The sequence below is a fragment of the Ziziphus jujuba genome, chromosome 9, assembly GCF_031755915.1.
Source record: "Ziziphus jujuba cultivar Dongzao chromosome 9, ASM3175591v1".
In the NCBI taxonomy this organism is placed as follows: domain Eukaryota; kingdom Viridiplantae; phylum Streptophyta; class Magnoliopsida; order Rosales; family Rhamnaceae; genus Ziziphus; species Ziziphus jujuba.
Window position 1 is genome coordinate 2,316,471 of NC_083387.1, and position 12,419 is coordinate 2,328,889.

At 34.4% G+C, this 12,419-nt stretch overlaps 3 protein-coding genes across 5 annotated transcripts; 2 read left to right on the forward strand and 1 right to left on the reverse strand.

The window, feature by feature from the left end:
* Positions 1-619: 619 nt before the first annotated feature.
* LOC107426026 (BTB/POZ domain-containing protein At1g03010) lies at positions 620-4,586 on the forward strand. 3 transcript variants are annotated; one of them, XM_016036110.4, is made up of 4 exons: positions 620-1,052; positions 2,308-2,374; positions 2,655-3,851; positions 3,941-4,586. In XM_016036110.4, the coding sequence occupies exons 1-4, from the start codon at positions 961-963 to the stop codon at positions 4,481-4,483; spliced, it is 1,899 nt and encodes a 632-aa protein (XP_015891596.3). In that variant the 5' UTR covers positions 620-960; the 3' UTR covers positions 4,484-4,586. The 3 variants fall into 3 exon arrangements, with proteins under 3 accessions (XP_015891596.3, XP_015891597.3, XP_048337532.2); XM_016036111.4 differs by lacking the exon at positions 620-1,052 and adding an exon at positions 1,837-2,194; XM_048481575.2 differs by lacking the exon at positions 620-1,052 and adding an exon at positions 1,837-2,124.
* A 1,527-nt stretch (positions 4,587-6,113) lies between these two features.
* On the forward strand, positions 6,114-8,364 carry LOC107406884 (uncharacterized). Its single transcript, XM_016014103.4, has 2 exons — positions 6,114-6,371; positions 7,852-8,364. Exons 1-2 carry the CDS (start codon positions 6,319-6,321, stop codon positions 8,042-8,044), a joined length of 246 nt encoding a protein of 81 aa, XP_015869589.1. The 5' UTR covers positions 6,114-6,318; the 3' UTR covers positions 8,045-8,364.
* Positions 8,365-11,473: 3,109 nt separating this feature from the next.
* Positions 11,474-12,169, reverse strand: LOC107426052 (monothiol glutaredoxin-S1). The gene has a single exon (XM_016036141.4). It carries the CDS (start codon positions 12,099-12,101, stop codon positions 11,739-11,741), a length of 363 nt encoding a protein of 120 aa, XP_015891627.1. The 5' UTR covers positions 12,102-12,169; the 3' UTR covers positions 11,474-11,738.
* Between the last annotated feature and the right edge of the window lie 250 nt (positions 12,170-12,419).

The following is a 12,419-nucleotide window of genomic DNA, read 5'->3' on the forward strand; positions in this document are numbered from 1 at the left end:
TACCTATATATATATATATATGTATATATTTTCTTGCACTAAAAGGTAGGCGCATATATTTATATTTCAGTCTTTTTTTAATTATTATTATTATTTTTTTTTTCCTGCTGACTATGATGCTTATTTACGAAGATTGTTTATTATTGGTGACATTAGAGTACAAATTTTAGCACATAAAAATAGTTAGGAAGTTGATGTGCTGTGTGCGGCTCTCATTATATCATGTCATCCAACTCATCCTTCTAATACCCACTTTACCAAAGCTTTACACATAATATTAGGATTAAATTAAGCTAATCTTTATTGCAGATAGCTTTCACTAGCTATGATTACATCCCCCTAAAAGCACTGCAACCCTTCAGGATTCCTGCAATTTTCTCAAAACAAAAGAGAAGGAAAAAAAAGAAAAAAAAACCGTGTTGAAAGAAAAAGTTAAATTCCCTCTCACACTACCTTTCACCGAAAAGTGTTGAAGAGTGCTAGTAATACAGGTTTTCTTGACTTTAGATTAAACACATTATAATAAACACTCAATTAAAGTTTCCAAGACCCCTTTAACCTGCATGGTTTCATGTGACTTTCTTCTCACTCCAAGGCTTTCTAAATAGCTTTCTCTTTCTATTCCCACAAAAACAAACAACCAGACAGACAGACAAACTGAGAGAGAGACAGAGAGATTGATCCTTAAAACAATGTTTTCTGTCAGCAGAATTATGAACCCAGTTTTTGGTTTGTAGTAAAATAAAATATGTATATAAAAAAGAAGAAGAAGTAGAGATGGGATTGTTAAAACACTGAAGATATATCATTCATGTTAGTTTGACACTTGGTGTTGCAGAGTTTTCAGTGGAAAGAAAACTGTAAGGCTGATCCGTTTTTTACAGGCTTCTCTCTCTCTCTCTCTCTCTCTCTCTCTCTCTCTCTCTCTCTCTTTTTCCTTTTTGTTCTCTGAGGGCATAAATGGGGGTTGTCACTGTTGGTGAATTGAAACCAAGCATTTCAGGGAAGAGATCGTTTCGTCCAAGTTCCAGTATAAGGCATGCCACAGAATGGTAAATCTTTTTTCCTCCTTTAAAAACCAATGTCTTAATTTCCATCAATGGTTGATATTATTGCAAAGTAAAAAAAATCTGCATCGAACAGTTTCAATTCACTTCAGCTAAAACAACTTGCGCTTGGTTTTTTTTGCCCACCGTTTTCCATGAAATTTTTTCGGGCGATTTTCAGAGTCAGAGAGATCACATTTTTGTGTCACAAATGAAGATTTTGTGTCCTTAAAAGTTTTCAGAGTAATATCAAAGTCTATGAAGAAGCTTAGGTAGGTCCCCTCCTAAAACAGAGGCTTTCGTTTTCTAAATCAGTTTAAGCCAAGGTCCCATACACACCTATGGAAGAAAACGACAGTTAATGACACACCCATAACATTGATAAGCCACACAGATTCAAAGCTTGTGAGAAAATGACTTGGGAAGACAGGTTGTATTTATTATTATTATTATTTTTTTAGTATCAAAACGACATCAGCACGGGACTGGGCTACATCAATGGTCATATTCCTCACAGCCCCATCGACATTCTCTCAAGTCTCAAAGACAATTAATCTTTGCCTCATTCAATTATTGTTTTTTTATATTTTTTTCTGCGTTTTTACCAATATATTGGACCTCAAAATTCAGTAGGGACTAGCTGTACAACTAGTAAATTGAGTATGACAAACCCTTTATCTATAGGTAGAATACAACAAAAGCTGCACCAGCTATCTGATAAATCCCAAGGGACCCAGATAGGTTCACTTGGTATGTTAAAGGATCAGTAAATTGGCCAACTTGTTTTGTTTGCTGCAGAAAAAAAAAAAAAAAAAAAGACAAAAGGTTCTGCAGATTTCCAGAACCTCTGTTTTTTTTAACCCCTTTGGAGATCTAAATTTAATCCTTTTTGCTTCAAAGAAGTCCTTGTTCTGCAGTTCACTTATTTCTCAATTATTGGCTCCTCATTTTTTTTTTCCCCACCGGGGCCATCCATGTGTGAATCATTTAATCCAGGAGATTACACTGTCCATAAGTTCTCTCTGCAGATAAATACAAACCCCAACTAAGTTGCTTGATTTTTGTGTATATAGTATAGGTATAGCTATGCAAGTTTACAGGATAAGAAGCTCTTCTAAGGTTTTTGATATGTTGGCAACAAATAACATGTATGCTTGTACACACGTATATAGATATATATATTTATTGTAAACAACTTTGTTTTGGATTTTCTTTATATCTTTTCCAGGAGGTTTTGATATTCTACTTCTATGTCCTGCAGGCCAATCTCTGATGTTTCTAGTGATCTTACAGTTGAAGTAGGAACTTCTAGCTTTGCACTTCACAAGGTGAGGGAATTCTTCTTGTTTGGATAGTTTATAACTACTATATGGATTCTTAGCCTTGGGACTAATTGGCTGTTTATTAAGCTTACGTGTGACTGTTATGTTGCAAAGTGTCTATGGCAGTAAGGTTTGGAAAATTGGTTTTCTATTTAGAATTAGCTTGTGTGGAAGTTCAGATGAAATATTCACAATTTAATCTTTAAGAAACATAAAGAAAGATTTTCGAGACAGAGAAAAACTTGACTAATAGCTTCAAGTCATTTTTGGTGTGTTTGTTTTGTAGTTCCCTCTTGTTTCTCGAAGTGGAAGGATAAGGAAACTGCTGTTGGAAGCAAAAGATTCAAAAGTTACACGCATAAATCTTCCTGATGTACCCGGTGGAGCAGAGGCTTTTGAACTGGCTGCAAAATTCTGTTATGGAGTAAATGTTGAGGTAACACAATCAAACGTTGCTATGCTCCGTTGTGCGGCTCACTTCCTGGAAATGACTGAAGAGTTTGCTGAGAAGAACTTGGAAACCAGGGTTGAAGCCTACTTAAAGGAGATGGTGCTTCCCAACATATCTACATCAATATCTGTTCTTCACCACTGCGAAACCCTCTTGCCTATTGCAGAAGAAATCAACCTGGTTAGCAGGCTTATCAATGCAATTGCAACTAATGCATGCAAAGAGCAACTCACTTCTGGATTATTGAAACTTGACCATAATTTTCCTACAAAAGCTGTCACAAATATGGAACCAGAAACACCTGCTGACTGGTGGGGAAAATCGCTTACTGTGCTCAGTCTTGATTTCTTCCAACGTGTTCTCTCTGCAGTAAAATCAAAGGGTCTAAAGCAGGACATGATCAGCAAAATTTTGATAAACTATGCTCATAATTCTCTTCAGGGTCTTGCTGTCAGGGACTCCCAATTGGTAAAAGGAAGTCTCCTGGATTTGGAGTTGCAGAAGAAACAAAGGGTCCTCGTTGAAGCAATGGTCAGTTTGCTACCAACACAATCTAGGAAGAGTCCAGTACCAATGGCATTTCTCTCAAGTTTGTTGAAAACTGCAATTGCAGCTTCAGCATCTACTTCTTGCAGATCTGATTTAGAGAGGCGCATCGGTCTGCAGCTGGATCAAGCAATTCTTGAAGACATCCTAATTCCTGCAAATTCACATGGAAACAACCACAGCACCATCTATGATATAGATACTATTGTGAGGATCTTTTCCATATTCTTGAACTTGGATGAGGAAGATGAAGATGATAATCACTTGAGAGATGAAAGTGAAATGGTTTATGATTTTGATAGTCCTGGTTCTCCTAAACAAAGTTCAATTCTCAAAGTATCAAAGTTGCTAGACAATTACCTTGCAGAAGTTGCAATAGACCCAAACTTAATGCCACCAAAGGTCATAGCACTTGCAGAACTACTTCCAGATCATGCTCGTATAGTCAGTGATGGATTATACAGAGCCGTGGATATTTTCCTCAAAGTAAGCAACCCTCTTTCTCTTTGTCTCTCTGGTAATAAAATCCCTAAGGTTTTGCTTCTGACAGAATGAAAATATTATTTCATTTACAGGTTCATCCAAACATCAAGGACTCAGAACGCTACCGCCTCTGCAAAACCATCGACTGTCAGAAGCTATCCCAGGAAGCATGCAGTCATGCAGCACAGAATGAAAGGCTGCCTGTACAAATGGCAGTTCAAGTTCTGTACTTTGAGCAAATCAGGCTTAGAAATGCTATGAATGGGGGGCACAATCAATTCTTTTTCGGGGCAGTAAATGGTCAGTTTCCTCAAAGATCAAGCAGTGGTGCAGGAAGTGGAGCAATTTCTCCTAGAGACAATTATGCATCAGTAAGAAGAGAGAACCGAGAGCTGAAGCTAGAAGTTGCAAGAATGCGAATGAGGCTGACCGACTTAGAAAAAGACCATGTTTCTATGAAACAAGAGCTTGTAAAGACTCATCCTGCAAACAAGCTATTCAAATCATTCACCAGAAAATTGAGCAAACTCAATGCTTTGTTCAGGATTAATAGTATTAAACCAATAGGAGGTGGAAAGGCAAATTCAGAAAGCCGATTTCCATTTCAGAAGCGACGGCGGCATTCTGTTTCATGACTATGCTGTACAAGTGTGAATAAAAAGCAATGAGTGTATAGTATAACTAATTAGTGTGATTTGCTTATAATGCCAGGTTGATAGTTCGTTTTTTGAGTGTTGATTTTTGGTTGCTATGCTCATTAATTCACTCTCTCTTGACATTTTTGGAGTATTTTAAGGCCGACAAATCAGTTAAACTTATATTCTAATATCAGAGAAAAGTCTCCAAAATGCTAGTGCACTTTACATTTTTCAAGAGTCTCTCAGACCTTTTGGTTTCCGTCAATTTGACAGGTTTGCTTGCATATATGTACACTGTTTGTTGACTATGAAAACACATTCCACTGCGGATCTTAGAGAGGCAAAACCATTTAATGAGATGCACACCACATGCAACCAAATTTTTATACAGACTCTACTCACACCGACAAGAAGGTTTTGATCATAATTAACCAAAATCGAACTACGTAGCCACAAGGAACCGCTGAGGTACAGTAAAAGAGCAGGTCTTGGTTATGGTCTTTCCTAGGACTTGTTTCTTCAAAAATACTTACTAAGCAACAAAAATCATGCAAATCAACCAATAGGCTAGTAGGCAGTAATTTCTTGATGGAAAGACATTCATATGAACCTAGTCCGAATCATATTTACAAGAAAGGACAAATCAGGAAAAGTATGGAATTAAGCTATTCAAGAAGGCATCTGTCGTACACTATATAACAGGAACATAAAACCCATTGGTCAATCGCTATACTGTTACTAATACAAAGTACAAATAAATGGGTAAAAAAGATTAAATATCCCATAATTATCTTTCACCTCTCATGGTTATCAAAAATTTTCAAAATCAATGAAGATTGCTATTCATATATACATATACAGATACACTGCCTGTGTAAAGGAGGACATGGTGGATCATAAAAGTTGGAAAGAACATCATCTTTTTGTACAAGCCCCTTGTGAATCACAGTTCGATGGGACTGAAAAATATTGTCATTTCCAGCATATGGGTCTTTTTTGTTTACCACATTCAGTGAAGAATGCTGCTATATGGGAATTTTCTGAATTATGCAATGACTCCAATGGGATTGTGTTTAACCTTTTTTCTTTTTCTTTTTTACTTTTTTTTGGGTCCCAAGTAGGTAGTATTCATTGTAAGTTTCCAAAGATGTTGTTTTGTCATAAATAGTTGAAGTAGGTGTTTATTGAGACGGCAAATAAGCATGCGCAAGAGAGTCCAATGAACTTCAAAAAAATGGCTCATCATGATGTCTCTTTTTTTTTTTTTTTTTTTTTTTCCTTCCACTAAGTTTTGTCAATGGATACCGAAAAAATTTGTGTCATTTTAAAGTTATTTGCTTTCTGATTCCAACAAAATAACGTCTACAATTTTATGTGATATACTAAAAATTTAAATCATTTGTCTGCTTTCTGAATAAAAGTTAAAACCCACAGTTAGTTCTATCAAGTATTTTTTATTTTTTTTTTAATTAGACCAGAAGCACAAAATAAAATCTTTATAATTACATGGGCCATGAGCTATGGGCCTCCGCCCAATGGATCAGGTCGATGGGCCGGTGGTTCACCACGTCGGTGTTGGTTTTTTTTTTTTTTTTTTTAGCCACTAAATGCAAATAATAATAGAAAAAAAAAGGTACTCTGAGACCTTGAAAAGATTAAACGGAAGCGACGGCCGTGAGGACTGATACGGCGTCATTTCCGGGCTTTGGTAACAACTTCTGGATCAAGTTCTTATAATCTTGTTGATCAACTTTCTCAGTTTCGATTCGAGCGGTCTTGTGGAACAAAGAAACTGTGCGTAATTACAGAGAGAAAAAAAAAAAAAAAAAGAGATGCCGACATATTTTTCTGGGTTGGGGAATTTCTTGCCGTCTAGGCTTTTCAGGTATCCATCTAATAAATTTTATCATTTTTCATAAAAAATTTAGGTTCTTAGGTGAATTTGCAGTATGGATGTTTTGTTTGTTTGGCGATAATAGTATTGGAATAGTATTTCTGTTATTTTTAGATTTGTCATTGTTTGGGACCTAGGAAAAGAAAAAAACATACCAACTTTACACAGTTTTATGCTTGCTTACTCCAACCCATCTAGTTAAATTTGAAGTAAATTTTATAAAATTGTAGAGGCCCTTTACTTCTTTCTCTGTTTCTTTAAAAAATAAGTGGCTATTCCCCTTTCATTCACTTTCTATGCTACCATTTATTTATTTATTTATTTTTGGTCGTTTATAAAAACTGTGGAAGCTGTCTCATAATGAATGATTTGAATATGAATGGAAATCTAATGGGTGAACCTATCAAAGTTTAACTGTCTCATAATGAATGATTTGAATATGAATGGAAATCTAATGGGTGAACCTACATAATGAATGATTTGAATATGAATGGAAATCTCATGGGTGAACCTATCAAAGTTTACATTTTTAAAAACAGAAGGGTAAAAAACGAAAAAAAAAAAAAAAAAAAAAAAAAAACCAAGAACAAAGAAAAAAAGAGAAAAGCATTTGTAATGTGTATTACTTATTAATGCTGGTCTGTCCTCTATTCGCGCATAATGGAAAGTAAATGTGAAGAAACTTGTGTAGACCTTCTAGTTCTCATTTCATAGGACACTTTTGAGATTTCATAATGAAAAAATCCTCATTATTACCGCAAAACTGAGGAAGAAAGCTGCTGGACCTTTGATAGGATTCATACCAAAATGGTAATCTAGATGACCAGCTGAAGTTTATTTTGGCTGCTTTCTTTGCAGATTGACCATGTCATTGGCTAAGCGGTTTAGTGAGAAGGGTCAGATAGTTTAGTAGATGTCAAAGATTGCATCTGAATTGCTCAATAAGAGTCGCTAGCAAGCTACTATTATAATGAGGAAAGGAAACTTGTGCTTGTCTTTTTTGAAAACATTTTATTATATGACCAGTAAATTTATCACAAAACCGGGGAGGGCTCCTTGTCTCATAACTGAGATATCTAATTCTAGATTGGATTACCCCCAATTCCACGTTAGCAGTTTTACATAATTCTGATCTGAAGGAACTGTTCCTCCTTTATACCGGTAATTTCATAGGCATATTTTTGTTCTGTTTTTTCTTTTGTGGAGTTTTACGGGCTTCATTGATATCTTTTGGAAGTATTTGTGTGGTTTGGTTATTTTTTAGGATCTCACAACAAAGAATACCAATTAGATTTTTTACCAAAAATGATTTGATGGCCTGGCCTCTGTTTTGTATAATGGCACTTAAAACAGCAGGGAAAGTGGGGGCTAATTTTCTTCCCAAGATGTGGAGCTGTGCTGTTGAAATTTTGCTTTATGTATCTGTGCAAGTTTACAGTTACAGAATCCTTTGCTGTTTCTTATGGAACAGGCAGTTTGAGCAAGAGTTGGAAACCGTGGTAAAGGTACTGCAGCCGGGGCCATTGGGAATTGTAGAGCACAAGTTCTCTGCTGAGGAGGTACGTGAGGCGAATGCTACAGTTTGCAGAGCAGTATCGAATTGGCGAAGGAATGCAAATTTAGAGCAGAAAAACCCCATCTTAAAAGATTATATTCAGAAGTGAAGGAACACTTGCGTGTGTTTATCTAATGAAAACCCAAAACAAAAGAGGAAAAATTTTGGACGGGACTTGTGAAAGCTAATCTGCTCCTAATGGCATGAAAAACTACATGATGGCCCTACAAGAAGGAGCAGATACCTTGAGAACTACTTTATTGAACTTACTGGGAAGAAATGCTTCTCGACATATTCTCTGCTTGAAACATATAACTGAATGCATTAAACTAATTTGTCAGGCATTTTCTTTCTCTTTGTATCATTATCAATGTCTGAAAAATGCATTAAACTAATTTGTCAGGCATTTTCTTTCTCTTTGTATCATTATCAATGTCTGAAGAATCCATTAAACTAATTTGTCAGGCATTTTCTTTCTCTTTATATCATTATCAATGTCTGATTCTTCACTAAGACAAAGTGTCCATGTGCCTATTGTCTAACGTTTATTTTTCTTGACATCAAAGTATTTAGGTATATTTTTTACGCCAAAAAGCATATAATATTTTCCATAAAATCATTGACAACTCACAGCATTGAAATGTTGCTATCCGGCTTTTAGTTTCTATGTTCAGAAAATTATGCGATTACTAAATCATAAAGTCACTGGATTCTCATCAAGTTACCTTCTTTAACTCCGATCTCACTATATCAAAGAACAAAAGAAGAAAAAAATTTTGATGTGACCTGTGACTAAAATATCCCTCCGCCATCTCCACTCTGTACAGGCAAGCTCGTATTTTTTTTGTTTTTTGTTTTTTTTTTTTTTTGGGGGTGCTGTGGCTAGGCCACCCCTTCCCCCCAAGACTCGAATCCTAACAGGCATGGCTTGTACGCTGTGCCACTGCGAGTCTAGGCAAGCTCGTATCTGGATGTACATTATAGAAACCATGGTATTAGTTATGTCAAGGACACATATGTTGTCATTATTTATTTATTTTTATTCACCAATAAAAATGTTATCATTAAATTTTTTTTTTTCTTTTTTAAAACTATATTCTTTTCCATTATTTAGTCTTGCAGTATTTCCTCCTTTAATTTCTTATCAAGAAACTCTGGTGGAGAAAGAAAGCTGAGTCATCCAAATGGCTAAAGATTCGCAGTTTGTTTCAGTCCAAGAGTAACCGAAAGCCAGTAGAAGAACAAGAAAAAAAAGTAAATATTTTAGAAGAAAGAAGGGAGGAAAAAGAAGAAAATATATTAAAGAAAGAATTTAGTAGCAACAAAATCTACGTGATGGCCGTACAAGGAGGAGCAGATACTTTTTTATTTTTCGTTCTCTAAACAAAAGAGCAGATACCTTGAAGACCTACCAAGTTATCATCTTCCTCTTCACAATGTTGCACAAAATAAAAAATAAAAAAATAAAAATAAAAAACAATAATGATAAAAAAATGCAAGGCATTCAGATATATATCTCCGCATACAACAAAGAATTGGGACAATAAACTATTATTTATACCTTTTCCTTTTATATATCAAAAGTTGACTATTGCCTACAAATTCTAACCAATACTTAGTGGAAAAGCATTAGCATGCTAATCTTCTGAATTATATGTTCTATACTTCTACTTTGACAGCTCAAGAAATAAAACAATATCTGCTAAAGTTAAGAACACTCTGAAAAGCCCTTTTAAAAGTTGTATTATATATATATGCATATATATTTTATTAATTATTCATATATTCATCATTGACTAACAATGACTATATTGCAGCGAGGTTGAGGGAATTTTTCAAGGCGCAAAATATGAAAGTTCTGTGAATGCATAAAGAAAAGAAATTATCAGTGATTGGGCAGCATATAGCGTCCATTCAAAAGAACCTACTAGAAAGAATATAAAGTTGTTTGTTTATTAATTCAGATGCCATGTTATCATTTTTATTAGATTCAAATCAAATTCCTAAATCGTATATAAGGGTCGTAGAAGAGTTGAGATAAGCAAAATATTCTTCTTACGTACAAAGTTCCAAATTATTATTAATATCAAGATTTCAATATGATATAGCAAAAAGCTAATCTGAAAAAACGAACATATGATTTGATCTGATAATTTTTGATTCTCCGATTATGAAATATCAAATACAAACACACACACACACACACATATATATATATATATATATATCAAGAGTTTGAAGCTGAAATAACTAATTTAATTTGTTAATTATTTTAACGAATTAATTAATTGATTAAATTTGTTGATTAAAGCTTATAAACTTCTTCCTTAGTTGCAAGCTCTAAAATAATTTACTTACCATAATTTTGGCATAGTGATGAATTTGCATATTGCTCACCATATATATTATAGGTGTGACCCATCTTTCAGCATCAGATGTTGGTATAAATCAAATTTTTAACACAAAAAGACAGGCTATGCCACATTATAGTGGGCATGCAATCACGCTGTAGCGGGATTGTTGCTTAAATGCTGAGATTAAAGGTGCAATTTTACTTTTAATGGTCTGATATAACCTTTTTTTTTAAAAAAAAAAATTTCAGAATACCCCTTCGTATATACGAACACAATGTGCTTAATATTCATTGGTCGACATTTAACTTGAGTTGTATCATGATTCTGATTCTAAAATTAAGTTCTATATTTGTTGCTCTAGCTGGCGCACGTAGATCAGTAAAAGATACAATCTGATAACCATTAGAATTAATCAATCTTACGCACGTATGTGTATATATATATATATATATATATAAAATACATAATACAATATTAAATTTTCATCACTTTTGTTTATTAAAGAAAAATATTAAAAAAACAAAAAAATGAGGGCTTATCTTGTTTACATTCTTGAAAGAAGCGATAAATTCAATATAATAAAAGAACTATAGCTATTTCTTAAAATCAAGTTTAAAACTTAATAACTTCCTTCTAAAAGTAAATACATACATAAAGATGGAAAAATAAACTGAATGATCCATTTTTTATCAATTTAATCTTTTGAGATCGGTAATAATATTGAACTATGTCCTTAGTTATTCATAAGTTGATGAGATATGTGTAAAAATGATCATAGAACAATATATTTGTATAACAGTATATGCCATGGGAGCTCTATATATAGTATTCTTCAAATCTCGTACATGTATAAATAATGATGTGGAAGACAAAAGGAATTTGCATCCCCATGGCAAGTGAAACTGAGCTAGGTTTGTGGAGCATCTTTAGTACGACAAGTGTTGTTTTCTTCTTTATAACATCATCACGTGGTTCACTATTCCATCTTTTTTGGTTCGTGTCTGTGAATGATCGATGGAAGTGAAGATGATGTTGATGATGATCATGTGAGCAATATCCATGCAACACGTGTTTTTTTCATGGATGCCTGATTATCCATCAATGTAATCGCTCTGGCTAGCTTTTCACATTAATTATTAACAATATGTAACTAGATAAAACAAGTTAATTAGGAAACTATCAAATCGGATAAAATAATTATCAATTTCCTCTTGAAACGTACAACATTAATTATGATAAAAACTCAATCAAAAAGTACAAGTTTTCTCTTGAAACGTAAGTGTTTGAAGAAAGTTTCAAGAGGAGGATGATGAAGATGTCAAAGGCAAAAGGCAAATTAGAAAACACGTATTCCCTCACTCAGGCTACTACCTTATTTTGAAGCCTGGTGTATATTATAAGGAGAAGTACACAATGATGATGATGATGATGATCATGGATGTCGTAGTATTAATCAGATCCATTCCAAATCCAAATGGCTCCAGCTCTAATGAGTAATGTGGCAAGCTTGTTTTGGAGGTTGAGACTCATAACTTCACTGGCACCACCCACATACTCTTGGCCTATGAAAACAGCAGGAACGCTTGGTCGACAACCCATCTGCTGCAGTGCCCTCTCGACCTCTCCTCCATTCCTGATTTCGTCGAGCTCGTAAACCGTAGGGTTTGCGCCGAAGCTACGTATCAGCGTCTTCATGGTGTGGCTCATGCAACAGTTGCTTCTGCTGAATATTACCAACGGCTTCTGCTCCACCAACCTTCCCACTATATTATTACTATTATTCCTATTTGCCGCCCCCGTATTACTAGCCATACGTATATATGATCTAAATATATATATGTTGTGTATAATATTATTTGTATTGAAGGTTTTAAATTTTGGTCGATGAACTCGAGCTCCAACATGGGTCTATTTATACTTGGCTATTGTCTTAATTCATGTGTGGTGGGTAGTGTGTCTTCTGGATAGAATAATCTTTATTTTTTATTTTTTTGAATTGGGAATATATTAATTAAGATGTTCGAAAATAAAATAAAATAAATATATGTAGTTGATTCCCAAATTACCATATATGATTGTCTGATAATGACTTTAAAAGGGAATATTGTATATAATTACCCTTCATGACCT

Bases quoted from the DNA above. Each gene is read 5' to 3' on its own strand.
- LOC107406884 (XM_016014103.4), top strand. From the start codon at position 6,319: ATGCCGACATATTTTTCTGGGTTGGGGAATTTCTTGCCGTCTAGGCTT. The intron at 6,372-7,851 runs GTATCCATCTAA...CTTATGGAACAG, and splicing joins TTGCCGTCTAGGCTTTTCAG to GCAGTTTGAGCAAGAGTTGG.
- LOC107426052 (XM_016036141.4), bottom strand. From the start codon at position 12,101: ATGGCTAGTAATACGGGGGCGGCAAATAGGAATAATAGTAATAATATA.
- LOC107426026 (XM_016036110.4), top strand. From the start codon at position 961: ATGGGGGTTGTCACTGTTGGTGAATTGAAACCAAGCATTTCAGGGAAG. The intron at 1,053-2,307 runs GTAAATCTTTTT...TATGTCCTGCAG, and splicing joins ATAAGGCATGCCACAGAATG to GCCAATCTCTGATGTTTCTA. The intron at 3,852-3,940 runs GTAAGCAACCCT...TTTCATTTACAG, and splicing joins CCGTGGATATTTTCCTCAAA to GTTCATCCAAACATCAAGGA.